A 27,881-nucleotide genomic window follows, 5' to 3' on the forward strand; every position below is an offset into this window, starting at 1 on the left:
GTGTGTGTTGTGTTATTTCTGCTATCTAAATATGTTTGCTTTAAGACTTTATTTAGGTTTGGATCAGTGGTCATGCACGTGCCCAAGCTGAAACCTCTAAAGACATAATTGGAAAATCAGCCCTCGACAGTTACCCAGCATCCTTTCTGGATATTCTCTGGGTTGGGGGAAACATGTGTTCCTACTTTGCAGCAACTGCATGCATGAATCTTACTGTGAGAGTTGCAGTTAGTTCCCCACGTGGTATCTTGAAACTCGTCCCCAGAACAACCTTCACAAGTACATTGGGCTCCCCCCCTTCTCTGACTGCCCACTGGCCTTGCACATTTGTGTCCTAATGCCCTGTGGCCATCTGGACACAGCTCCCCTTCCCAGCCGTCTTCCCTGGCTTCCGGGGGTGGGGGGGGAGCTCTTTCATAGACCACCAGTGACAGCTACTGCTTTCTACAAGTCCGTCTTCCTGGACATCACCCCTCTCTTCAGGGTCTTCAGGTCTGCTCTTCAGGAAGTGAGGCTTCCAGTGGCTGATGTTGATAGCAGAAGCAGTCTTTGCTGTCTAGGAAGGGCTGGCGTCTTCAGGAAGTCTTGTTTCCTGCGAGGGGAGGACTCGCTCATGGTGCGCTTTGTCTCTGGACGCCCTTCGTCCTTCCCGGCTGACTTCCAGATTGGCCTTCGGGTCCTGTTTTGTTCATCTTTCCTCTTCCCAGTGGCGCCAGCCCCAGCTCTGCCTTGCCGTGTGGATGGTCTCTGGGACCCTGAGGCCGGCAGCTTGCTTCGGTGCCTCTGCCGGAGCTGTTTACCCCTGTCCGCCTCCTTCCTTCCTGCCCGGCTGCAGGGCTGCTCCGGAGGAGCTGAACAGAAGTATGCTGAAACGATTATGTCGACTTTGAACCGAAGGCTGGGTGGAGTGCTGTGTTTTGGTACCAAAGGGAGACCTGCGTTCACAGGAGGAATTGTTTTAACCTGCAGCCAAAAGAGGATGCCTCCACCAGTTAAAAAAAGAAAGAAAGCAGAGAAAATGTAACCAGCCTTGCACATATAGCCATGTTCTGTTTTCCCTGACTTGTCTCTCCAGAGGCCACCAGCTAACTCTGCTTTCTTTCATTTCGTTTTCCATGTGTTGCAATTGAAGGTGTTTCAGGTTGTCTCTCTCCTTTGAAAGGAGAAGAATAATAAACTTGCTAGGAAGCTGCGCATTGTGTTAGTCAACTGTCTTTCACTGCAACAAAATACCTGCGATAAAAATGACTTAAAAGGAGGAAAGATTTATTTTGGCTCACGGTTTCAGAGGCTTCAGTCCGTGGTTGATTGGCTGCTTGTCTGAGGGTGAGAGAGCACATCACAGTGGAGCATGTGGAGGGGCGAAGCTGCTACCATCATGGCGGCCAGGAAGGAGAGAGAGAGTGGAAGAGGCCGGGTCACGGAACCTCCTTCTAGGCATGGACCTGTGACCTGACTTCCTTCCACGAGGCCCCATCTTTTAAAGATGGTGACCAAGCCTTCAACACATGGCCCTTCAGGACATTTAAAATCCAAACCATAATATGTGCTTATTGAGCTCCGGTTGTTCCTATCTTACTTCCTCTTTGGTGACTTCTGTGTCCATCCATGCGCATGCACCATGCAGTGGACTTCCCAGCCTGCCACTGCAGCACTCTCATGTCCCAGTGCCAAAAGAAGGGATGGCAAAATCCTACTGAAAGAGAGAGTCCTCCATTCACCCACAGGTGTCCCTCAGAGCAGATTTCTATCTGATTGACACCCACTCCATCAAGCCCACTTATTTGGTTTCCAGTTTGATGCTACAGTTCTGGGTTTTGCTGACGGAGAAGAAACAGGTGAAGAAGGAAGGTGAGATGGTTAGCTCTATGTAATGCAGACAGCGGGCTTTAAAAGGCTGGGGGGTGGAGAGCAGCCTAGGGCTACACAGGGTAGAGGCAGATAGCGCTGGAACTTTTAGGCGATCTTGAGGCCCACCTGCAGTTAAGTTCAGGAATCAGTGTTTATGTTAATGCCCAGAGACACACACACAAGCTTCAATTACTGCATGACTAAGAAACAGGCAGTTAGTTGTAAGGCGATCCAGCTTTCAAAGGGGAATATCACCACCAGCAGCACTGAACTTGGGGAGGGAGGAATATGTCTTAGATTCAACGAGTCCTGCTTTGTTCAGAAATGCCTCTTTGGTTAGTTGGATGGTTGAAATCTGTTTCAAGAAGGCAGCAATCTGCACAAAGCTGAGCCCCTAAAACCTCGAGAGACAATCTTTCTCTACCAGGATGAATGTTCTATAGAGATGTCGTTTCATCTTCAACACCTTTAACAAAATTTAAACTGATTTGTGTACACATGATTCTAAAGTGAGTTCTATATGACATTTACTTGCCTTGGGCCATTGAGTGTCCCAGTCAGCTGTCCTCTCTGGGCTTGTGTGTCTACAATTCATGGTTTTCTTGCTCTTCTTTTGCAATTTGGGTGACAGAGTCCTGCAGCTGTGCTGGTCCTTCTTGGCAACCATTCAGCACATTCTGGCTTAATGTGAACTAAAGTACCACGTTGTTAGAACTGTGCCCATGGTGGGCCAGTGGCTCAGGAAGGGCTCCTTGAAGGCCACCAAAGATCTGTGGGTCTCCTTCATTCCGGGAAAGAAGCAGGAGAGTGCCTGTTCTATAAAATCGGTTTATACCAGAGACACTTTCTGGTGGGGCAGGTAGAGTGCTGAGGAAGGGCCATTCATTTTCAAGCTGCTCCAAAGGCCTGCACTGGCTGCTGGGCCTCGTCTACCCCAGGTTCACGCCTGGTCTCAGCTGATTTGGATGACGGATTGCTGAGGGGCTTGCTCTCCCACACCTGCCCTGCTGCTTGGGTTGGCTTAGGATGTGCTTTTGACTGTGGAGAATGTCCTGCATTAAAACCTGTCCCCAAGGCCCTCAGTTGAACAGGTCAAGGTCAAGAGCAGAAAATCTGGAGTGGCCCACTCTCCTGATCCTATTCCTGCCAGCCAGCATACCTACCACACATGATTTGTGTACACATGATTCTAAAGTGAGTTCTATGTGACAATTACCTGCCTGGGGCCATTGAGTGTCACACACAGAGCCACTCCCGGGAGAATGTGCCTGAACCTGCCTTCCTGATGCCCACCTGGGTCAGCCCCCATGTTCAGGACATGACTTACAATACCTTCCCCAGAATCATATCCATATGCTCCCAAAGATGCTATGGCTCAGCCAATCTGTTGAACTCTCTGCTGGAAGCTTTTGTCTGAGAGACACAATGACATCCTTCCCTGAAAACAACTGGCTTTGTGCTGGCTATTCAGGATTTTGGTATGAAGAGCATATTGATTAAGGAGTCCTGAAGACAAAAGAAATTAATAAAGTAATGTTTGATTCAGTGTGAGGTTGTGTTTGGGAAGAACGTGGGCACCACCCAGGAGGGGCTCAGAGGTCATGTCCGAAGCCTGGGTAACGTTTCGCCTAGGAGGTGGCTCGGTGGGTGCCCTGTTAACTTGACATTGGAAATGCAGTGCGTTTTTCATTGACAATGAGCTTGAGGAAAGCATAGACAGGCCGCACATTATGGTCCAAGGGTCTCTTCTTTGAGTCAAGGATATGAAATTGGTAGAAGCCATTCATAACTGTCGGACAGAACACTTTCATTGGTTTTCTTTCACCCTGGTCCACAGCTCAATTCTGGGATAGGCAAGGTTGTGGATGGTTGAGCTGTGGACTATCAACTGACTTTAGGAAAAGGAATATGAGAACGTTACTCTTAAGGAAATTTGTGCTACCCCAGCTCTGCCACATGCCAGACCCAGGAAGGAGGCACAAAGCTTTAGTGGAGAAACAGAAATGCCGGACACAGGCCACTTCAGAGCCCACAGTGGCTGCGGGTCTTCCCTGGGGTGAGGTGGTTTAAAACGTAGGGCACGACTAAAGAGCTCTTAATTCCAGTCTGTCTGCATAGTGTGCGGGCGGAGACGGGGCACATGCTCACCCTGTGAAGGCCAGCCTGCCTGCGACACCGTCCTGCTCTGCATTTCAGAGTCCACAAAAAGAGGCCCAATCAAAAGCTGTGGGAAAGCTCTTCCTTGGCCGCATGTTTTTCTTTCCTCCAGTAAGCGAACTCCGTTCTACTTTCTACCATTGGTTTAGCGCTCTCGAGCCACTAGTGGAACTTCTGCCACACACAGGGCCACTCCCAGGAGAATGTGCATGGACCCACCGCAGCGGCAGCTCTCCGTCAGTGCAGAGACCCCAGCAGTCAGCGCCCGGGGGAATGCTGGTCTGGCTCACAGTGTGGGAGGCCGCAGTCCACAGTTGGGTGGATCCCTGGTGTTGGGGCCCTGAGTGTGGGTGGGCAGCATATCCTGGTGGGAGCTCATGGGGGAGCAGACCATTCACCTCCTGGCTGGGGTGGAGGAGAGCGGAGGAGAGGCCAGCCGCCCAGATCCCCCTCCCACCTCCGTCCTCCACCGGGCCACTGCTTGAGGTTCCACCACTTCCAGTGGCACCAACCGGGGCTTTAGGACAAGGGCTTTGGGGGGCCATTTAAGATCCAAACTGCAACAGACAGACAGATGATAGATGAAAAGGTCAGTAGGTAATACACAGATGAAATAGATTTATGTCCACGAATCTGTAAATAAATACACCAGCTTAAAGAACCAAACACAGGATGGATCTATGCCATCAGCCAGACTGAGTCTCTCATCACTGATAACTAATTTGTTTCTGGATTCTTTAAGAGAGCTTCGAATCAAAAGAGGCCATGCAGAAAGGAATGACTATTTTAGGGCTTTTTTCTGCCTACTTGTTTTTTACTTAAATAGAATTGATGATTTTTGAGGTAAAAGTTTGGAAAGCTATTTCCATACAATTTAGCAAAGTGCAACTTTGCCACTAGTGGATAAATCTCCTCTCCAAATGACAAGATCTAATAACAATTGCCTTTTATGTTTATTTATTTTATTATGTACTTTTTAATCCTTTCAATGTGTCAACCCCCCCCTGGAACCTGGTCGGAACGTCACGACATTTTGTTTGTTCAGAAGAACATGGAAAACCCAGTTTACCCCCTGGGGGAATCAGACCTTGAGCTGCCAAGTTGACTCTCCTGGGCTGGACCCCAGAGCCAGGAGGGTGCTGGGGGCGGGGGCTTGGTCCCAAAGTCTTTGTGCTTTTCACAGGCTGAGGGCCTGGCCTCACCAGAAGTGGATTCCCTCAGCTGGGACGCAGAGGCCCAGGCGGACGGGCCGGGAGGCTCCGCAGCCCCAAGGCCTTGCTGGAAGCTCAGGGCTGCTGCCAGAGCCAGGGGTCGTGCCCCTTTCTTTACTGTGGAGAAGGGACTGGAGGGAACAGAGCGAGAGTCCCCTAACGACTTTTGTCGCAGAGATCATTCCACGTGGACTCAATCTTCTTAACTGTTGTGAAGCATGTCACACATGATTTACTGACCCCGTCCACTGCTCGTGGGCACGAGGCAGTGTCCAACTCTGCTGCCACGGCACGGAGGCAGGCAGCACGCTGGACACGCCTGTGGGCCCACTGCCTGTGGACTGTGCAGTGACCTAATGAGGCAGGTCGACCTCTGTGCTGGCCCCAGGAGCTTGCCTGGCCTCAGCATTCCTGCAATGATAACAATAACAATGCTTATTAAATGCTGGTACTGAACCAAACACTTCACGTGCATTATTATTACATTAGTACCTCCACTTTAATAGTTGATATTTTTGATATATATAATTAAGTAAACTATATAAAATATATTACATTTTATTATATAAAGTGAGTGATGTAAAAAATTAAATGAATGCCATTTAATATTATTAATTTATTATAATTACCTACATGATAGTGGAGGCTGGGTAGTGCAGACATGGGATTTGAACCCAGGTACTTTGGCCCCATAGTCGAGGTGCTAAACCTCCCATGGGGCCCTGACTGCAAAGCTCTCTGCCGTTTCCAGAGCGGGGGGCGATAGACCTCAGTACTTCAGATGTGGTCTTGGCCGATATTTTGAGCACAACTTTCATTTTATTTTTAGTAGAAACAAAAGTATATTCTGGAAGCACCAAGGAGCAGCACGGAGCAGCGTGTGTGTCATTGTCTGCTCCCCCAGAGGAACAGAAGCCCATTAAACCTTTCCCTCCCGATGGGGACAGGCCACCAAGCGATGACTGTGAGTCTAGCGACCTTTTTGAGCCCAGAGAGAGACAACATCCAAGCCTCCTGAGTCCCAAAGTCCCTATGCCTGGGTTTCTGTGCCCCTTGCAAGAGGCAAGGCCATCTCTGCAGGAAGACAATGGTGCTCAGATAGAAAGAGGGCTTCCCGAAGGTAAGGAGCAGGGGCGGTCCAGGGGGTCCCTTCTTGATGCTCGTGGGAGGCAGCGCAGAGCCTTCCCCACTGCGGCTCACCTGCTGGCCTTACGGAGGCATGAGAGCAGAGAGGGAGCAGAGCCATCAGGCTTCATAGTGGCTGAGCTCTACCTTGTGCGCAGCCAGAGGCAGCCCCACGTGGGCCATGGGTCCCCACCCTACCTAGAACAAAGCTGGTACCAGCTGAGGCTGAAAGGCCACCCGCAGGTGCACAGCAGGCTCCCTGGCTTTGCTAAGAAATGGCTGCTGGGGAGACAGCCAGACTGACCGAGGCCCGGTGATTCATGGGCAGGGACCACGGTGTAGGGGTGTGGCCATGTGACACTTAACAATATGAGCACATGGACCTCCATGCCCTCAAGGCAGGTCCTGTTCGTGGCCTCTCAGAGGCGGGAACCCAGTAGGACACAGGTGCAGTCTCTCGGGCGGTCGAGCTGCTGGCCACCTGAATGTGCAGAGAACGACGATGTATAAAGAGACACAAGCATGTGATGGGATGGTCTGCGGTGCCTAAGAACAGGGTTTCCTGTTACTCTAAAGATGTTCTCAAACAACTACAGAAAGGGCAGAAAGAAAGGGGCTTGATTATAATTAATAAAAAATTATGTCACTCGGAACCTAAATTGATCCCTAACTCTTCCCTCATTAGCCCATCACAGAAGCAATTATTAAACAGCCACTGCCTGCCAGGCTCTGTGGTCAGTGTGTCCACTCCAGGCTCTCAGTCCTGTGCGGACGGGTCAGCAGCAGGGCTACGTCTGAGGGGTGCCCAGAGGAAGCTGAGGACGGCCCCGGCACTCAGGGACGGTCTGGGCAGAAGCGTCTTTCCCTCAAAAATGGTTTTGAAGAGAAGGTGAAGCCTTCCCTGAAACCTTAGAGATTTAAAAATCAGACCTGAGGGCAGAGGGCACCGCAGGCAGGGGAGGCTCACACCCTCGGAGCTCAGGAAAGGCAAGGGCTAACACGGAGTGGCAAGGGGCATGCGCAGGTGCCATGTGCAGGGCCGGGGCCTGGTGTGGTCATCAAGAGTCCCATGGGTCAGGTCAGAAGACCCTTCTGAACCCACCAAGGGGGTCTGGACTGAAGGTAGGACTGAGGCCCTGCAGGGAGAAGACACGGCGAGATTCGCTCTAAAGGTACTGTCTCGGGAGCAGAGTGGGCGGACAAGAGCAGGGCAAGGCTGAGCCGAGACCCAACAGGAAAGGACAGCAGAGGGTCACTGGGTGGAAGGGGCACTGTGGTGGAGACCTTCTGCATCTGACAGACAGGTCTTCTGATGAGCAGCGAGGAAGACAGGACTGTTAGGACTGGCCCTCGGGCAGCTGGTTATGCTGGTGGGGACAACAGTGGAGAGGGAGCCAGAGGCCTGTGGCTTCCCCGTGAGCTGGAGAACACCCTCACAGCAAGGCCTGGGGGGGCACGTGGGAGGGGCCAGCCTCGTGGCTGAGTGGTAGCTCTCAGCCAACTGGGCCTAGTGGTCACTCCTAAAGTGGAGGGACCATGGGGAAGTCCTCCAGTAGGACGAGAGCAAAGGACAGATGGTGTGGGAGCCTCCAAGTGGAGTGGTGTTGGGAGAGAATCTCAGTGAGGTGGACACTCACAAGATGAAGGCCTGAAGGTCCAGTCAGCTTGGGCTGTAGGGAGTAGGGAATGTTGATGGATTTTGAGTGGACAGTACAGCTAGTCCTCCCACAGAGGATAAAGTGACAGTGACAGCCTGGTTTGTATGAGCTGTATCTGGTGGCCCGTGAGACTCCTGAGGCCACCTCACCTATCCTAGAAGGGCTAACTCCTTTTAAGCACCTGGCGTGGAGCTCTTGGCAGATGGAGACTGAGTAGGACGTGGTCCAGCCCCTGGAGAGCCTCAGGCGGGTGGGGTTAAACCGCATCTTCTGACCCCACCTCATGGTGCATGCTGCTGGGTGGGCGAAAGGTGTTCCCCTGCGGAAACACAGCAAGAGTCAGGCCTGGGCTCTGCCTGCAGAGGGAGGAGGCGCCCTGGAGGTTGGAAGCTTGGAGCTGGGGCTGCAGGCCGGACATCACGGGGCAGTGGAGTCAAAGGGGCGTGTGGAGGTGGGAAGTAAGCAAGGTGCTGCCAGGGCGAGGGGTGGTGTGGCTGTGGTCGGTGGGGAGGTTGCAGGCGGAGCAGCAGAGGGAGCCTGGGAAGGGGGGGCTAAGGATAGAGATCTTCGTGTGTCCCAGGCCGAGTGCTGGTCAGGAAGGGGCCAGTGAGTGCTGCGAATCTCCCTCCTACCCCCTCAGAGGCTGCCCTACCTGAGCTGCTGAGGAGTCTACTGTTTCCACAAAGGAAAATCAAAATGGCCCCAGGAAGGGACTGGAACCAGCCCTGAGAGAGCCATCATTCCAATCACTTACATAAAGCCGGCAGCAGACTGTGGAGAACGAAGGGGAGGATGAGTGACCGAGCACCGTCCCCCGTCCTTATATCGTTACCGCGGCAAACACGAGACAGATCAACACGCTGTCCTGAAGCAAGCCAACTGTGGCCACGTGCAGGGCACACTTAAAAGGAAGCCCAGAACAGGAAAGTTTCTTCTCAATTTGAGCAAGGCCTTCTAAACACCAGGAGCAGGAATACCTCCATGACATAATTAGCCAGTGGTGAAGTGGAGATGACTGAAGGTTCTTCCTGGGGACCAGTGCTGCCTGGGGCGTCTGTGACGAGGCCTCATCTTGTTGGCTTAACGAGGACCATTAATAACCCACTGGCGTTTCTATTTCCAAAATTGTCTTCTGTGTCTGATAGTGTTGAGGAGCCAGGCGAGAATCCTCCGGTGCCCTCTAAATGGAATCCTAAATTTCTCCTAGGAGATTACACGTGCTGTGACCTGGTTGTGAAAATAAAAGAATGTAAGAAGAGTGAGGAGCCCACTGTGCCTGAGCCCTCACCAGAGCCACCCTCACCAGAGCCACCCTCACCAGCAGCCCCCCAGGGAGCAGAGACCTTTAACCTGTCAGAAGAGGGTTCTGAGCTCGAGCAAACGCCTGCCAACTCCTTGACCTTGCAGGTAAGGCCTCTGTGTGTCCAGTCAGACTCCTGCCAGGCGGGGAGGCCTTCCCTGGCCTCTGAGGCTGGAAGCTGATTCCCCTTCCTAGAGGCTGTGGGACACTGGGCAATTTCCCTAACCTTTCTGAGCCTCTGCTTCTCTGTTTGATTAATGGATCTAGAGACACTGACTCCACAGGTTAGAATCAGGATCAAATGCTATCCACAGTGACAGTGATCATAGCCATGACAGAGGGGCTCAAAGTTTACACAGGACGCTTTATAGGCCTCAGCACCTTTGATCCTCAAATGACCCTTAGCAGGCAGGAGTCCCTAAATACCCCATCTTCAGATGAGACTTTGAAAGATTAAGGAAGTTTCCAAAAACAGGTGGCCGTGACGTGAAGGATAGAGATGATGTGATTGGATGTTTCCTAATTATAAAAATGGTATGTGCACATTTTTTTAAGTTATAAAAATTAGGAGGGCAAACGAACTCAGACCTGCCATGGTGTATTGATGGCTAGCCACACCCCAGGGCAGGCGCTGGGTCTGCTGTGATTGTCCCTGCAGAGGCGGAGATGGCTCCACTGGTCAGCTCCTGCACCCTGGGGGCTCAGTGGGCCCTGTGAAGTGTTCATGGTGCCCTGAAGCTTCTGAGGCTCCAGGGCTATCCTCAAGGGGGAGGACAGCTGCATAGCGGCCACTCTTGGGCCAGCAAGGTGTCCACAGGGCCGTCTCTCCAGCTGGGACCTCCTCTGACATCAGTACATCCAGTGACAGGTGCCTTGTCCCACCAGCAGCCACAGCTGGCATATGGCAAGGAGACTCCTTTTCTACCACAACTGCCAGGGACACATATGTGACACAGATGGAAGCCACCATGCCCTGTCCCAGGGAGCCCTGAGTTCCAGTGGGGTGGGGGAGGATGGGTCAGGGCAGGGCCTGTGAGAGACGTGTTGTCAGTGGGACATGCCCGGGCTTCCAGGGCTCACAGCCTCGCATGGAGAAGAGCATGTGTGATTCATCATTGCACAAGGTGGCCTGTGAGGCCCTGGGATGCTCGGGCCGAACAGGAAGATCCAACAGGGCTTACTAGCAGGGTCAGAACTCAGCCAGCGGCATGGCTGTGCATGGTACCTCAGGCAGGGGGACGGCTTGAGCAGAGTCATTCAGAGACCAGGAGTTCCATCAGGAAAGGTGGCACAGGAAAAAGCACAGGACTGGCACAGCTGAGGGCCGCCATGCCATCTTCTAAGCTACCAGCTACCTCTGTGTTTGCATCTGTCCAGTGGGAATAAACACACCTGCCTTCCAGAAGGAATGTGGGGATTCCAAGGGACAAGTCCCCAGAGAGCATCTAGCCAGGTCTGGCATGGTGGCACTCAGTCTCTTCAGCAAACCTGTGTGAGTGGCTTGGCATAGGGAGGTGGGGGCACGGGGCTCACATGGCGTGGTAGGACTTCTGACCTGTCCTGGAGCCCAGAGACCATTCTGCACAGGCAGAGATTCCGTCCCAGCACTTCCACCCGGGGGAGAGCTGCTGTCCCCCAGCCACGGTCATAGCCTCTCCCGAAAGGCCCATTTCCACCTGGTTGGATGGGTGATGTATGTTTGTGGCCTTAAAGGCTTCAATCCCTACCAGGAGCCAGTGACTCAGAGCTTGCATTCTGTCCCCACCCATGTCTCTCTGGAATGGGGGACACCGGGCACTCAGATTTGGGTCTGTTGGCAATGAGCGGTTTGAGTGGTGGAAGTAAAAGGGGCAGCTGTTCTCATGATCTGGGTGCTAGTTTCTGCTGGATGCCACTGCACCGGGGCTCTGGGTGCTAGCCAGAACTGACCACCAGGACCCGTGTTGTCCACACAACTGTAACCTTTATGTGAGGTCATGGCAGAAAAATGTCTCTGAACGTCACACTTTTGATTGGCTTCTCTTGGCCAAATGGATGGACGTGTTGCCTTTTGATGTCACTTATCCTAAAAATAAGACTTTTTCTGTGTTCCCACCAGGAAGCGCTGGAGGCCCACAGGCCTCAGTTCATTTCTCGCTCTCAAGAGCGGCTGAGAAAGCTGGAGCGCATGGTGCAGCAGAGGAAGGCCCAGCAGACGGAGCACCCAGAGCAGAAGCCGAGCCAGCTCCCCGTGCGCGCCAACAAGAAGCAGTTCACCGTTCCCCATCCTCTCAGTGGTGAGCCACGGGTGGCGGGGAGGATGGAGGAGACAGGGAGGGGACCCTGGGGCCTGAGCCTTCTCCTGGGAGGGTGGTTCCGAACAATGCCATGGACACATGCAGAAACGACCCTTGGTGTCATGGAGCCTGTTCTGGGACCAGCCCATTTTGAGAGATTCCATGTGGGCATCTCACTGCTCAGAAAAATCATGGGACACAGTTTACCACTCTAGCTGGGAAAGAAGCCACACCACCACAGCAGCCAGGACAGCAAGTTCACATTCCTGGCTCCTAACTCGTGTTTGCAAGAGGTCCCCTTTGCCCTTTATAGATTGCAAAACACGTCTCAGGGCCAGAGGTTGACTCCAGCTTGTCTACATCAACATTCGTCATCTTGAAACCCCTTCCCTGCTGCGAGCTCAGACAAGGGATGGCCAGCTCGTGGGGCACTGTGAGGCCAGGGTCCAGCTGCCCTGGGAGGAAGGGCACTCACTCTCATGGGAGAAGGAGTTATCAGGATCCTTCTCTGGGCGAGCATCATGCAGGGAGCTGGGAACACCACAGTGAGCAAGACTGACTTCACTCCTTCTTTCATGGACCTTATAAACAGACTATTAAACTAGCAAGAATCACAAGAAAAGATGAGGCAAGGGTGGGGGACACTAGAGTGCACACTTCACAGCCTGCCAACCCAAATGTTAGACTCAGGAGGCCTGAAGAAACCTCAGTTTTATTCCTTTGGACAAAGGAATGAGTTCTCTCTTCCTAGGAAAATGTTTTGGACCCCGGGAAGTGAAATCATGAGTAAAATTCTAAATAAAATTCCTCTGGGGAAATGACCATATTCAATAAAGTGCAGCTTAGCAAACATTACCAAGGTCCCATAAGGGTCACTGGGGGGACAGGAGGAAAAGGGTGTTATCATAGAATTCCTGCTGCTCCCATGGTCCTTGGCAGAGGAGTGTCTAGCCTCAGCTCCACAAAGAGCAACTGGGTTCAGGCACGTACTTCTCAAGTGCTGCAAGGACTGAAAGCCAGCCACAAGTGGGCGTGTCCTGTCTTGCAGTGCTGGGCTTGCTCTGGGCAGGCTGGGTGGTGGTGTCCATGCTGAATGGCCACTAACTCTCTCCAGTTCTGATGATGCTGCTTGATAAAAATGGTCATGCAACCAAAGCTAATGTCAGCAAACACAATATGAGATCACTTTAGAGTGTACCATACTCACATTCACGGACCTAATGGATCTAAGGGTCTTCCTTTTCAGCCAAGTGTCTTCCCTCTGTGTAGGAAGGAACCCAGAGCCAGGGCAGAAGGAAACTTGTGTAATGTGGGGGTGTTTGGTAGCTTTCCATCACTGTGACAAATACCCAAGATAAATAAACTTAAAAACAGAAAAGGTTTACGTTTGCTCACAGTTTGGGAGGTTTCAGTCCATGGTTGGTTGGCCCCAGTGTTTTTGGCCCTATGATAGGTGGCACATCATGGTGGAATTGTGTGTGGCGGGAAAAGTTGCTCACTGCCTAGCAGCCAGGAAGCATAAGGGAGAAAGAATCACCAGGACTCTACCCTTTTGAAGGCACCGTCTTTGGGACCTGAACCCTCCTGCTAGGCCTGCTTATTAAAGTTCCCACTACCTTCCAAGAGCTCCAGCCAGGGCACATTTCAGACCCAAACCAGCATGGGTTCCTTCTCTCCTGGGCTGGGGCTTTCAAGTGTCCTGAGTGTCCCAGGTGATGTGATCTTGGTCATCAGGAGTATTTGCTATGGCTTACGATCCCAGAAATGTACACTCATTCTGGGGCCAGTGTCTAGAGAGTTGGCTCCTTCTGGAGACACAGGGGAAGCGACCCATGGCCCCCTCTCAGCATCCATCGCTCCTAGCTGTCCTGGCGACCTTGGCTGGGAGCACCTCCCTCCCTCCCCTCTCTGCCTGTGTCTTCTTGCGGCCTCCTCCTGTGTCCTGATTTCCTCTTCTCATTCATGGGGCTGGGGTCCACCTAACCCAGCATGACCTCATCTCAATTTGACTATATCTGCAAGGACCATATTTCTAAGAAGGTCACAACAAGATCTAGCCTCAGCTAGTTCACATTGAGAGGCAGGGGGTGGGGGTTGGACTCTGATGTATTTTTTTTGGGGGGGGGAGGGTCACAATTCAGCATCAATCAACTTTGATGTTTCCCCTAAAACAATTATCCTCACAAGTTCACCTTCTTATAAATGAAAATCTTAAAGCTGTGTATTATAAAAAGGGGATCCAGCCCCATCAGTGGTGTTAACTAACTGAGGCACCTTTTTACACCCCAAATTCCAAGACAGCCCTGGCGACTGGAATGTGCTCAAGGGGACGTGGCCAGCTTGGGTGTGTGGCCACTCCTGCCTGTCATCCCCGAGGTACTTAGGTGTGATGAGAGCTTTGCTTTCATGTTTGCTTGTGTCAGGTCAGTTAAATCAGACATCTTCTGAAATCAGAGCCTCGTGTGAGCTCAGGCAAGTGAGAGGGGACGTTTAAGGGCCCGTTAAACAAGTCTGCAGTGCATATCTCGTCTTCAGCCTGTCTGCTGGCAGGATGATAAAAGCGAGATGCAGATGTTTTTCTTACATGCTAAATTAGTTAATAAATCATAGCGTGAGCGCGCGCTGGCTGCCGTGTCAAGGCGTCTGCTAAGAAGACTCAGGCTTGCTTTTGGTGCTGGGCTCCCTGCCTCTGATCAGGGCTCACAGCAGACTTGGCTCAGGGACAGACCCGGAGGTTCAGGTGGGAGCTCCAGCCGCTGTCAAAGCCAGGAGATGCAAGTCCCTGAGTTTGCAGGAATGATTCTGGCAAGGCCAGGGGACAGGTGTTTCAGGTTTATAGATGAATTCTGAGCAGCTCTGAGGTTCAGGGTCAAGTGCTCTGTGTGTGTGTGTGTGTGTGTGTGTGTGTGAGTGTTGATGAGGGTGAGAAGTCCCTATGTGGGGCAGGGGAACGTTCATGGATGATTGGGGATGACAGAGGGACCAGGAGGCAGCATTATGAAGGGCCTGGCCACAGTCGCCGGCTCCTGATGGAGGAGACCTCCATGCAGTCGGGTGAGTAGAAAGGATGAGGCGGGTCATGGTGCAGCTGGGCGAGGAGGTGGAAGCACAGTGTGAGAGGTCCCAGGGGAGCTCAGTTCCTCTGTGGGGTGGGGGGTGAAGATGCAGAGGACAAAGAGCTCCAGGGACGTGAGGCCCAGGAGGGTAGCGGACACTGCATACACCACTTCTGAGTGGTGTGCCACTGCCTCACTCGGAACTGAGGCAAGTTGTGGTCAGGTGCAGCCGAGGGCAGGTGAGGGAGTCATCAGGAGAAGGCACAGTGGCTGAGTCCTAGAGGAGGGGAGCTGAGGTGGAGGTCAGGAGGAAGGTGGCGGAGGGCTTTGCTTTCAGCCTCTCACAAGACCAAGTCTCCGACATGAGGGCCCCTCTCTTGCCCAAGCCTGGGCTCCACCGGGTCGGTCCACTAGAGTTACCTAGGGGCCATAGAAAGGCTCTTCCATCATTGCCACACAGTGCCCGGGGATTGGGTCATGTTCAGAGGCCAGCCTTGCAGATGAAATCCAAAGTAGGACAGTGTGAAAGCAAGTGGGAAGCATCAGCACCTGTAGACAGAAGGGGTACAACACCTGCAGGCAGCAGGGTTCAGTACCTGTGGCCAGTGGGTGGCAGCCCTCACCACCCCATTGGCATGTTTATGGCTTCACCCTACGCCCACTGCATCTCCTCAAACCTGTCCCTAACCATCTCCCGCTGAGATGGGTACCCAGCTTCAGAGCCTCCCTGGAGCCAGGCCCCTCCCCACCTGACCCTGCCACCCCAGCCCCACCTGGTTGGTCCCATTTGCTGTTCTTCCTTAACCCAGAAGCGTTCACACTTAGGGAACCAATCCACTCTCTGAATCCCACCATCCTGCCTGACCTCACAGGCCTGCTCCAGTGCAGCCCCTCCGTTGGACTCCTACCCCAGGCCATTTCCTCTGCTCCCTATGACATATGACCTGGCCTGCGCTGCCTTTCACTTCTCAGCTGAGAGCTTTTGCCAGGGATGAACTGTTTTTGCTTCTACCTGTGCTCAATGCTGCAGCAACATGGGAAGCCAAACAGTGCCCAGACACAGTCTGTGTGGCCCGGCTACTTTCCCATCTGCCCGTCGGGTGCTCTTCATGGCTCTCTGGTGAGCAGAAAACCCCTGAGGGGCATCCCCTTCCCCCCTGAAGCCCTCCCTGTCCCCATCCTCCCTGACCCCGACCCCACTGCCATTTGCTCACTCGTGGCTCATGTTCTTGTAAATCGCCTTTTTCCCTCTTCACTTTGAATTAGGGTCCTGTGGGTGTGCTGGGCAGACCTCCCTAGACTGGAAGCACTAGTGGGCGCGCACCATGCCCAGTGGCCCCGAGACTCCCCACTGCACCTCGAACATCACACTGAGTTCATCTGAATTGCATTATCCACACTTCCCCAAGGGAGCCGAGTCAGAGCCATTCAAATCACGGACCAGTAGAGGAATGGAATTTTCCAGAAGGCACTGCAAATTTCCTTCTCCAGGAGAGCTGCCTTCACTGATGATTCCTGGCTAGAGCTTGTATTAACATTAATTTGCATTCCCAGAGCATCTAGCTGGAAATGTGACCCAGCAGATAGGAGATGGCAGCAGAAGTCATCATGGTAACAAAAATGTGCCGCTCATCACGCAGCAGCTGAGCAGGGGCCGCAACATCCTTCTGATCGCCTGAACCCATCTCATGAATGTTTTTCCATAAAACATTTAAATAAATATTTGTGGTTAGTACTCCCAATATTAATCACAAAGGAATTTCAAAATGTACTTATCAGATGAAAGTAATTTTTTTTTTATTTTATCCATCCACAGAGAAAACAGGAAGCCTGAGTTACTTAAAAACTGTTCCCATGCACACTATCACTAGTGCCCTTCAGACACTGTGACTGTGCAACAACGTGTTGCATCTTTAAAAGAAACATGGGAACAAAAGACTGATTTATGTCTATTGGTTAGAATTAGAATAAAGAACAAAGAAAAGTGTTACTTAAGGTGCAAAAGCCAAACTGCAGAGTGGTAAGGAAATTGCCTATAAGAGATTGCTTTTCCCAATTGCTTTGATTTTATTTTCCAAATGGTTTCATTTTGTATTTCATAAAGCAGTTAAGTATTAAGCCTTGCAGTACTCTGAGGATATATATCCACTTGGCCAAGAGCATGAAGGTTATTAGTCATCTATAAATTATTATAGTTTGGAGTTCTTTAAGATGCTGGTAAGCCCTGGATTTGGAGCAAACAGGACTTTCATGAAGTTGTTCACTAATTTTTTGAGGTGATCTCCTCTCTTTGCAATTTTCAAGTATAATTCTTTAGTATCAATCAGAGTCCCCATGCTGAGTGATAGATCTTCAGAACTGACTTCTGACTGAAACCTGATGTTCTCTAGATTCATCCATGGTGTCATGGATTTCTTTCTTCCTTTAAAGCAAAATAGTATTGCAGTATGTGGGGGGAGGGGCACCCATCACATTCCATGATCCATTTATTTGTCGATGGACACTTGGGCATTTTGAACACTGCTGCGGTGAACACAGGGACACAGATACCTCTTTGACATACTGACTTCATTTCCTTTGTGTCTGCAGTGGGGCTGCTGTGTCGTACGGCAGTTCTAATTTGATTTTTTGAGGGACCTCCATCACATTTTCCACGATGGCTGTGCTGACGCAGATGCACAGTGACAGTCCCTAGGTTCCTTTCCTCCACTCTCTTGCCCACGCTTTTCTATGGCCGCCCTGACAGGTGTGAAGTGGTATTGTGGTTTCAATTTGTATTTCTCTATAGTTGAGTAACATTAACCTTTCTTCTTATAACTGCTATCCACTTGTACGTTTTTTGAGAAATGTCTACTCAGGTCCTTTGCCCATTTTTTAATTAGGTGGTTTTCTTGCTACTGAGGTTTTGTTTTTTGTTTTTATTCTTCATACATTTTGAATATCAACTCATTGTCAGTTGTATGACTTGCAAACATTTCCTCCCGTCCCACAGTTGGTCACTTTGTCCTGTTGGCCATTTCCTTGTCTGTACGTCTTTCATGTGATAAAACTCCTTTACTAATGTTTACTTTTGTGGCCTGTGCTTTTGGGGTCACACGGCCCAGACCAATGTCATGGAGCTTCCCCACTGTTTTCTTCTAGCAGTTTTACATTTTATTCTTCTGCATGTGACTGTGCTGACACTATTTATTGAAGAGACTGTCCTTTCCCATGGTGTGTCCTTGATGTTTTTTGCCAAAGCTCATAAATGCATGGGTTTATTTCTGAGTTGTCTATTCTGTCCCGTTGGTTTATGTCTCTTTTTATGCCAGTATCATGCTGCTTGGATTATTGTAGATTTATAGTAGATTTTGAAATCAGGCAGTGTGATGCCTCCAGCCTTACTATTTTGCTCACGATGGCCTTGGCTAGTCAGGGTCTCTTGTGACTCTGTGTGAATTTAGCTTTTTTTTTTTTTTTCCTATTTATATGAAAAAAAATCATTGAAATTTTCTTTCATCAGTGTTTAATAGTGCATATCATTCATGTTCTTGTTAAATTTATTCTTAAGTATTTTGTTTTTTGAAACTGTTAGAATGAGGTTATTTTCTTGGTTTCTTTTTCAGATATTTTATTATTAGCGTATTTAAACACTAATTTTTATATATTCATTTTAAATTCTATGACTGTACTGGATTTGTTTTTTAATCTAGCAGGGTTTTTGGTGACATCTCTAGGGGATTTCTAGATATGAGATCATGACATCTGCACACAGAGAAAAAATTACTTGTCTTTTTGACTCAGATGCTTTGAATTTCTTTTTCTTACCTAATTGCTCTGGCTAGTATCACAGTGAATGGAAGTGGTGAGAATGCAGATGTTATAGTCTGGATCTGAAATATCCCCCGAAGGCACAAGTGGTGAAGACTTGGTCTCCAATGCAGCAATGTTCAGAGGTGGAGCCTCAGTGAAGAAATTGGATCATGAGGGCTTTGACCGCATCAATGGATTAATCCATGGAGGGATGATTCATATTTGATGCCATGATTGGGAGGTGGTGGAAACTGTAGTCTCTGGAGCCTAGTTGGAAGAAGTAGTTCACTTCCTGGCAGCCACAGAGCAAACAACTTTCCTCTGCTACACTCTTCACTGTGATGTTTTGCTTCTTCTCAGACCAGAGCAATAGAGCCAGCCAACCATGGCCTGAAACCTCTGAAACCATGAGCCAAAATAAATCTTTCCTCCTTTAATTTGTTTATGGCAGGGATTTGGGTCATAGTTATGAAAATTTTATTAACACAATTGTCATCCTTATCCTAGACCTGATTTCAGAGGAAAAAAATTCTCAACTTTTCAATGTTGAGCGTGATGTTAACTTGGGCTTGTCATATCTGACCTTTGTGTGTTGAGATTCATCTTTTCTATACCTAATTTGTTAAATTTGTTGAATCATAAAAGGATGTTGAAATTTGTCAGATTATGGTTTTTGATCTTTTTGTGTATTACATTTGTTAGTTTGTATATGTTGAACCATTCTCATTTATCAGAGACAAATCTCACTTGATAATGGTGAATAATTCTTTTAATGTGCTATTGAACTCAGTTTGCCAGTATTTTGTTGAGGAGTTTACATTTACGTTTCTCATGGACATTGTCCTGTAATTTTCTTTGCTTGTAGTGACCTTGTCTAGATTTGATACCAGTGTAATACTCTCCTCATAAAATGGGTTGGAAGTACTTCCTTCTCTTCAACTTTTTGGGATCAGTTTGAAAAGGAGTGTTATTAGTTCTTCCTCAGACGTTTGATAGAATTTAGTCATGAAGACACACTGAGATCTTCAGCTTTTCTTCGAATGGGAGATTTTTAAAATTTCTGATCCAATACCCTTACTTGTTATTGGTCTGTTCTTATTTATTATATTTTGACTCACTCTTAGTAGTTCTTTTCTTTGTAAGAACTTATCCGTTTCTTCTGGTTATGCAATTTATAGACATATAACTATTCATAGTAGTCTATTATAATCCTTTGTATTTCTATGGTTTAAGTTATAATGTCTCCACTCATTTCTTATTTTATTATTTTGAGTTTTTTTCTTAAGTCTAAATGTTTGTCAATTTTCTTTCTTTTCAAGAATGAACTCTTAGTTTATTTGATCTTTTTATTGTCTTTCTAGTTTTTATTTCATTAATTTCTTCTCTATTCTTTGTTATTTCCTTTAACTTTGACTTTAGTTTGTTCTTATTTTTCTGCTTGCTTGAGTCATAGTGTTATATTGATTGAGATCTTTCTTCTTTTTTTTAGTTTAGTGCTATAAACTTATTTTATTGCTATAAACTTCTCTCTCAGAACTGCTTTTGATGCATCCTATAAGTTTTAGTATGCTGTTACCATTTTTTTATTATGTTGGGATTTTTTTTTCTTTTGGTACTGGGGAATGAACCAAAATGTGCTTTAACACTGAGCCATATCTTCAGTACTTTTTTTATTTTGAGACATGGTCTTACTAAGTTGTTTAGGGCCTTGTTAAGTTGCTGAGGCTGACTTTGAACTTGCAATTCTCCAGCCTCAGCCTCTCAAGCTACTAATATTACAGATGTGCACCACCACACCCAGCTGATCTTGGGGATTTTTAAATTTTCCTTTTGATTTATTCTTTGAGCCATTTGTTGTTCCAGAGTATGTTGTTTAATAGCTACATATTTGTGAAATTTCCCAAAATGCCTCCTGTTAGTAATTTTTAGTTTAATACCATTGTGGCTAAAAAAGATATTTGATAAATTTTAACCTTCTTAAATTTGCTAGACTTTTTTGTGGGCCAACATATAATCTATTCTGGAGAATGTTCTGTGTGTCCTTGAGAAGAACCTGCATTTGATGCTTTGGGATGGAATGTTCTGTATATGTCTGTTAGGTCCACTTGGTCGAAAATGCAGTTCAGGTCTAATGTTTCCATCTTGAATTTCTGTCTGGATGATCTCTCCATGGTTGATAGTGAGGTATTGAAGTCCCCTACTACTACTGAATTGCTCTTTATATCTTCCTTCAGAGCTGTTATTTACCTGATATATTTAGGTGTTCTGATGTTGGATAGATATATATTTATAATTGTCCTATCCTATTGATGAATTGACCCTGTTTTCATTATATGATGACCTACTTTGTCTTATTCCAGTTTTTGACTGAAAGTCTCTTTTCTCTTATATAGGAATAGCTCCTCCTGCTTTCTTTGGGTTCCAGTTACATGGATTATCTTTCCCGTGCCTTTACTTTCACCTTACATGTGTCCTTAAGGCTGCAGCAGACCTCTTATAAGTAGCATATAGATCTTTTAAAATCTACCCCATATTAATGAGCTCCTGGATCTAGGAATCCAGGTGACTAAGGACAGTGTCAACAAAGAGCAGGGCCTGAGCAAAATGGGGAGGAAGGAGCCAGAATGTGCATCAGCTGGGTCACAGCCTTAGTAATTAAAAAGTAAAGACTTACTACGGCTGTTTTTTTATTATTTTCTTTTCCTCTTTTATTTTTGTAACCCCTTTGTTTCATTCTTCTTCTCTTGCTACCTACCTTTGTGATTTGATGATTATTTTTGCAGTGGAATGCATTGATTACTTTATCTTTTATATCCGCTAGAGGATTTGGATTGGGGTTACCATGAGTCTTTCACGAAACAACTAAAACGGCTCATAACAATTCAACTTTATTGCATACAAAAACTCTAGTTTTTCTCCTCCTACCTCTCATATTCTTTTTTTGTTTTTGATGTCACAATGTACCTATTTTATATTGTGGATCCTTTAAATTATTTTTGTTGGTTATTTTTAATAGTTTGTCTTTTAACCTTTCTATTGAAGATATAAGCTGTTTACATACTACCAGGATAGTATTAAGAACATTAACCTTGTTTTCCCTAAGCTTCTTTTACCTTGGAATGCTTTAATCTAATTCTCAAAAGCCCATTTTGTGACATTGTTTTCGGATTCTTTGCTTACATATTTACCATGCTTTGCTAAAGAAAATCCAGCTGGAGTTTTAATTTGTCATTTTCCCCTAGAAATCTGGGACTGTGGGAAAGTGGTCTTTCTCTTTACCTGTTGTGCTTTGTTCTAGCAATGCCATAAAGTGATGGCTTGAGGGACCCAGGAGTCCCCTGGGAGGTGTGGTGTGGCACCTATTTCCATCTGTGGCTGGAAGCTCACCCAGCAACTGGTCCTGCCCCGAGCAGTGTCCATGTTGGCCCCCGAAACTTGTGACAGTGCCACTGTGCTGGTGCCTAGTCTTCTGAAAAAGAAGTGCCAGTCACGTTCCTTTTAGAAAGTGCATCACAAATGTCACCATGTGAAATGACTACAGAAAGGAGAGAATCCTATCAGGTGGGGGAAAGCTGGCCCTACCTCTCAGCTGACAAAATGAAGGGAAGGAGCAAGAAGCTGCCAGTCTGATAACTTCATGGCAGTGGTAGAGAACTGCTGTCCCCAGCTTTGCCTTCCCATGCGGCCGCTCACACTGTGACATGGGAGGCCTAAGGCTGGGGCCTGATGCTCTGAGGTAGTGGCATGGAGAGGCTCTCTCAAAACAGGGCTGCCAGATTTATTAAGTGAAAATTTTGGATGCCAGGTTAAATTTGCATTTCAGACCAACAAGAAATAATTTTTTGCATAAATGTGTTTCATGCAATAGTTGAGACATGATGATACTATAAAAAGTTTCATTGTTAATCTGAAATGCAAATTTAACCTCAAGGCTATGCGACCCAGGAAGGCCTGGGCTATCTCCCAGGTTCTCTTATTCCTTCTATCTAAGCCACAGTGGTCCTCAGCTGTGGGTGAACATCAGAATCAGCTGGCCTACATCCAGAATGCTTAGTGCAGATGGCCTGGGTGGGGCAGACCTACCTGCGTCACAAGGTTGCAGGTGATGCTGAATGCTGCTGCCTCATTGACAGGGCACTCAGGTAGTGGCTCTGATTAGTGTCCCCATGGTGAATGGTGCTGGTTAGTGTCATCCCCGTGGGAATGTTGTGTTCAGTGCCCTGGTGGGTGACATTGGGTTGTTTGCCAATGCCATCAGCTTCTTTCCAGTTTATAGAGTGCTCTCAAATGGCCCACTTTCATAAATTCTTCCAAGAACCTTTAAGGCAGATCCTGTGCCCCAGCTAAGTAGAGGAGGACCAGGACCTCCGAGAGCTCGAGTAGCTTGTACCAGGGGCACAACACCAGGCAAGCCCAAAGAATCACCTGTGTACATCATACAAGCTTGCTGTTAGCTTAAGAGCTCTCAGTTGTCTTTTGTAAGCGGGAAGAAACTGAAGTTCCTGCCATATTGAGTGGGGTCATTAAGAATTGGCGGGGATAGCAGGGAGCGGTCCGTAAATCCTAAGGGCTGGATGAAGCTGACCATTTCACAGCTGGATTTCCTTTGAGATAACAGTGTTCTCTGTGTACAAAACACTCTGTAGTGCTTTGCTGACCACTGCAGGGCTTCCTGGGGACTTGTGTCTTTTTGATAACGGATTGAAGCCCTTCAGTGGGGTTTACTTTGAGAGTCTTGGTCCTAAATAGGGATCTGGTTTAGGGTAGAGTCTCTGATCCTGCTGACCCCAGGGTGAATGGAACTTGTGGTCAGTCTGACCTAGGTGCAGGCTGCCTTCCCTGGCAGTACCCAGGGTGTGTGTAGGGTACCCATGGAGATCCTTGGACCTTTCTGTCCCTCACTGGGTCTCCTGAGGAGTAGCCAGTCAACAGACACAAATGAGAAGCACCTCCTGCTCTCAGCCACAGGACGGAGTGTGAGTGGAAGGAGTAGGGAGCCGGGCAGGGGAGGGACAGAGAAGAGATTCTCATCCTCTGGGAGCTCCTTCCACTTGGGGAGAGCGGTCGGTGGACAGGCAGCTATAAACCAAGCCTAGACCTAGGGGAGCTGGAGAGAGAAGGGGGCCACTGACAGTGCTCATTGGTCCAAGAGACAGGGCAGGAGAGGTCAGGGGATGCAGCCATGTATCTCCAATGACCATTTTCACAGGCGTGTTTGATGTGGGGTCTGGGTTGCCCTCTTACTGTGGTCTGGCCCATGTTGCATCCAGGTTCTTTCAAAGGAGGATCTGCCTTGGCCTCTCTTATCACCACCCCTTCTCAGGGACAAGACCCTTTCTCAAGTCCATCCTGTAGCTCCCTAGTACCCCATCTTTCCATGGAAGCCCTGAGGCAGTGATTCAGCTCTAAGCCCAAGGATGGGTCTCTGTGTGCAGGAGGTGAGCTCTCTGCAAGGAGAATGGGCCACCCTTTCCTACCCAGACACCCCCACCACCGTCACCACTGTACACACACACATACACCTTGCTTCTTAAACTGAGTATGCAAAAGAAATGGCCATTTCGGGAGACCCTCTGGGTTAGTTTTCATTTCTTAAGTCTGTATTCCTTCACCAGAAGGGTCAGAGCCTCCATGCATTTCCACACCATGACCTCCCCATCTCTCTCCTGTGACTGGATGGCAACTGGCACGCGCCATTGTTTTCACGTAAAGGTCAGCACTGGCCTTCCTGACCCGTGGAGCAAGCTGCTCACTTCGTGCGACCATCAAGCAGGGACAGGATTCTGCTGAAGCTGGACGTGATTTTAGAGAAAGGAGAGTGTTTATCCAGCACAAGAGCCCATCAGAGGCAAGCAACCTGTGCATCTTTGAGGTGCCTGTGTGTGGTGGGGTGCCTGTTCAGGTTCCTCAGGGCTCCTCAGTCCAAGGTAGACCACTCTGCTGTTGCTCGCATCGGACTTGTTGGAGGTTCCAACGCAGAGAGCTGAACAGAAACCAAGTGCACAGAACAGAATTTGAATCTTGACATTCGAATGTCATCCTCGCAGCCGCACAGTCAGCTGCTTATTGCTTTGAAATCAGTGTAATGAGCAGCCTAGCCGTCTTAGAAACACACCCCCAGGTCCCCCTAAAACACCTCCGTTTCTTTTCTTTTTGGGGAGGTGTAGACTCCAAGCCATTGCAGGAGCTGCTGAGTCGGTGTGTCTTGGTTTTGGAGTGTCTAAGGTAGGGGAAGAAGTGTCTCTGAGAGCTCAGAGTGACTAAAGAAAACAAAGCCCCTGGGAGGGTGTCCTCCTAAATCCTACTGTGAACTCCATTATCATTGAGGTCACTGTCCCAGGGGAGAGCAAAGCTTTGCTGTGGAGCTGTGGACACAGGTTTCCAAGGGAAGGAAGAGCTGCTGTCAGAGGATGCTTGCTGCTTCCTGGTGACTCTGACAGCTGTTTGAATGTGAAAGCCACCTGTCCCTGTCTGTGCACGTGCTATGCAGACACACATGCCACACGTAATACATACCACATGTGTTTCTGGAGAATGACGGCTGTCGGGCCTTTGATTGTTCAGCAGCAGTCTCTCGCGGAGGCTCTGAGTCCCCTCGGTACCTGGTTGTCTGCTGACTTGGAAGCAGGCAGAGGCTTAAGGAAGCCTGGCCTCACCAGAGTCAGCTGACAGCAGGCCCTGTGGTTTGTGTCCAGTGAGGAGCCAGGTGCAAGTATTTTTTTTTTTCATGAGAAAAAGTTCCCAGAAATGTATAAATAGGTGACTTAGGGATTCTCTCAGGGAAAAAAATAAAAATCACCCTCCATTTGAATAACAGTAGGAGGTAAGTGTGACTATAGTCTCACGTGGGAAGCTTTAAGGATGATCTATAAAAGACCCATAAGCAGGCTGAAAATCATTCTCTCCAGTTGCTTTCATTTTATTAAGGCAGAATTTAGATTAAAAGGGAATTGGGGCTGGGGATGTGGCTCAAGCGGTAATGTGCTCGCCTGGCATGTGCGGGGCACTGGGTTCGATCCTCAGCACCACATAAAAATAAAATAAAGATGTTGTGTCCACCGAAAACTAAAAAATAAATATTAAAAACACTCTCTCTCTCTCAAAAAAAAAAAAAAAAGGAATTGATGAGATTTCACTGAAAGGTTGAACAGAGCACACCACACAGGGTGGGTTTCCATGCCATGAAATGAGACCCCTGGGGCTGGGGCAGGTGGAGTGGTCCTGGCCCCCTTCCTCCCACACCCAACCCCTCAGGCTGCTGGGGGACCCCTCTTTTTGGTCCTAGCTGTCTTGTGCTCTGGAATCTCCCCAGGTCCCCCTCCTGCCTGGTGGACCTGGCCACTCCTCCCTGAGGCTGCTCCCCTCCCTGTGCCTTTGGCCCTGGCTCTGAAAGGCCCTGTTAATCTGACTTTCAACCTAGGCTCTGAGCTCTGGGTCTTATTCATCTTTGTGTCCCTACTGCCTAGCACCAAGGAGATAAAAACTCAGCAATTGTCAAATGGATGTGTTGCTCACCCCAAAGCCTGCGGTCATCTCCATTCATGTCTCCAGGCCCTACGGCTCTCTCTCTACCTGTCCAAGGTAGATGAGCCCCGTGGCTGCACTCTGTGCCAAGCACTGCCATCTTTCACCCACCACAGGGCTGTGATTGCTGGCCCGGGCTCCCTCGGCCACTTCTGAGTGTGCGCCGCTCAGTTCCTGTTCTGAAGAGCGCCTGTGATCATCCACAAGCAGTAACAAGCATATCTGCTTTAGCACCACGGGCGGCTGTTCATCTCCCTTACTCCTAAGGAACGCTCCTTAACAGACACGTCAAATTCTGCAGGGGCCAGGGGGCTCATGGTTTTGTTGTTGTTGTTTCTTAGAAATAAAACCAAAGCGTAATTGTGGTATCGATACTGTAAAGAACAAACTGAAAAGAAAACAGAAAATTTCAATTTCCAGAATAGGCCACCTATCACTGAGTTGTGAAATCAAATGAAATTTGTGTGTTTTTTTTATCCCTTCAGGACACCTGTCTGTCTATATTGAATTTACCCTAATCTTGAGTAGTTCTTGGGGAACCCCAATCCCACCTGCCTGTCTTCCTTCGAGGTTTCTTGTCCCTGAGTGGGAGTCCTACATTCTCACATATTTGCTTACCCAAGACCCCAGCTGACTTAGATGACACTCCTTCCTGGGATTTTCCAGAGCACCTGTCTCTGCCTGGTCCTGTCCAGAGTGGAGGCTAGGGTGGGAGTCTGTGGCAATGTCACCTTCCTCCTTCTCTGAGAGTCCCCCGCCTTTTTAAACACGGGTGACATTACCTCTAGTTGTGAATATTCCTATTTCTTTTTTCTCCCATCTCTCCTTTGAGGAGTGGGGTCATAACGTATGTTCAAACCACTGGGCAGGATGTGAGCTCAGCCACTGTGCTTTTTTCCATACTGTACATATTTATTGTGCTCAGAGGGGAAGGCGTTTCCCAGTCGCCCTGTCTCTATCCCACCTTCTTGCATTGTCTGGGAAAATTCTGTATGTCCTGGAGCTGTCTTTGGTGGCTCCACTGGTCAGATGAGCAAGGGAGAAAGTCCTGGGCATGGGGAGAAATGAACGGAAATACAGCCCAGGGCTCCTTGGGGATCACGGGGATCACAGGGATCCCACGCCTACCTGCAGCTTAGCATGGATACTGGGCCACCTGTCTGCTTCTGCCAAATGACGCAGTGAGCTTGTCCATCTGGGTGCTCCAGGAAGCATGGCAGCTGCCCAGGTTACCCCAGGCCACAAGCACCCCAGGCACGTGTGCCCCACCCTTGGCTAATTTGTAGGGCTGAGTCTCTCTTGGGCATTTCAGACTTGTTTTCCGTTACTGCAAAAGAGTACATGCCATTTAAAAAAAAAAAAAAAAGCATTTTTCAGTGTGCCATATGTAAACCTCATGATGATCGTGATGTATTCTCACTCACACAGAAGAACATTGCAGTACCACAGTGGGGTTTTTTTTGCCACTCTGCACTTAATCAAAGGCCACTAAGATACAAGACTATGGTGTTGTCCATGACTCTTTAGACATTAGAAAAGTGGGACGGTGGTCTTCATCTGGCAGAGGCTAAGCAGCCCGGATGGAAGACTGCAGGTGTGGTGTGATGAGGTCTCCTGCTCTCAAAATGTCTAGGGCAGCTGGGTGATTTCCTTGTCCTTAGGGGCCTCGAAAATCTAGTGGAATGAGTGGAATGGCTGTGGACCCTGGCACATCCCCCAGAAAACCACGACTGTGGCTGCTGGAAGCACCCAGAGGAGCGGTTAACACTGCACCCCAGGCCTTCGCTGGCCACTCAGTGGTCAGCGCAGCCATTTATGGGTGTGAGCCCTGTAGAGTTTGTCACAGGCTGTGGCTTAGAGGAGGACAGTTCCAGGGAATGTGCCGACTCCACCACTCCAGAGCTGTGTGACAACTCTGTACCTTCTGTAAT

The 27,881-nt window shown here is 48.8% G+C and overlaps 1 protein-coding gene across 2 annotated transcripts in view; it reads left to right on the forward strand.

Moving 5' to 3' along the window:
- Positions 1-27,881, forward strand: part of C4H10orf90 (chromosome 4 C10orf90 homolog) — a 183,930-nt gene that overhangs the window by 152,668 nt on the left and 3,381 nt on the right. Inside the window, exons 5-7 of one of the 2 annotated variants that reach the window (XM_027930287.2) lie at positions 6,049-6,339; positions 9,210-9,409; positions 11,401-11,578. In XM_027930287.2, the coding sequence (XP_027786088.2) occupies positions 6,049-6,339; positions 9,210-9,409; positions 11,401-11,578 (669 nt within the window). The remainder of the gene's footprint in view (positions 1-6,048; positions 6,340-9,209; positions 9,410-11,400; positions 11,579-27,881) is intronic. The other variant, XM_027930288.2, reaches the window with a different exon arrangement.

Source organism: Marmota flaviventris, chromosome 4, assembly GCF_047511675.1.
Source record: "Marmota flaviventris isolate mMarFla1 chromosome 4, mMarFla1.hap1, whole genome shotgun sequence".
NCBI classification, from domain to species: Eukaryota; Metazoa; Chordata; class Mammalia; order Rodentia; family Sciuridae; genus Marmota; species Marmota flaviventris.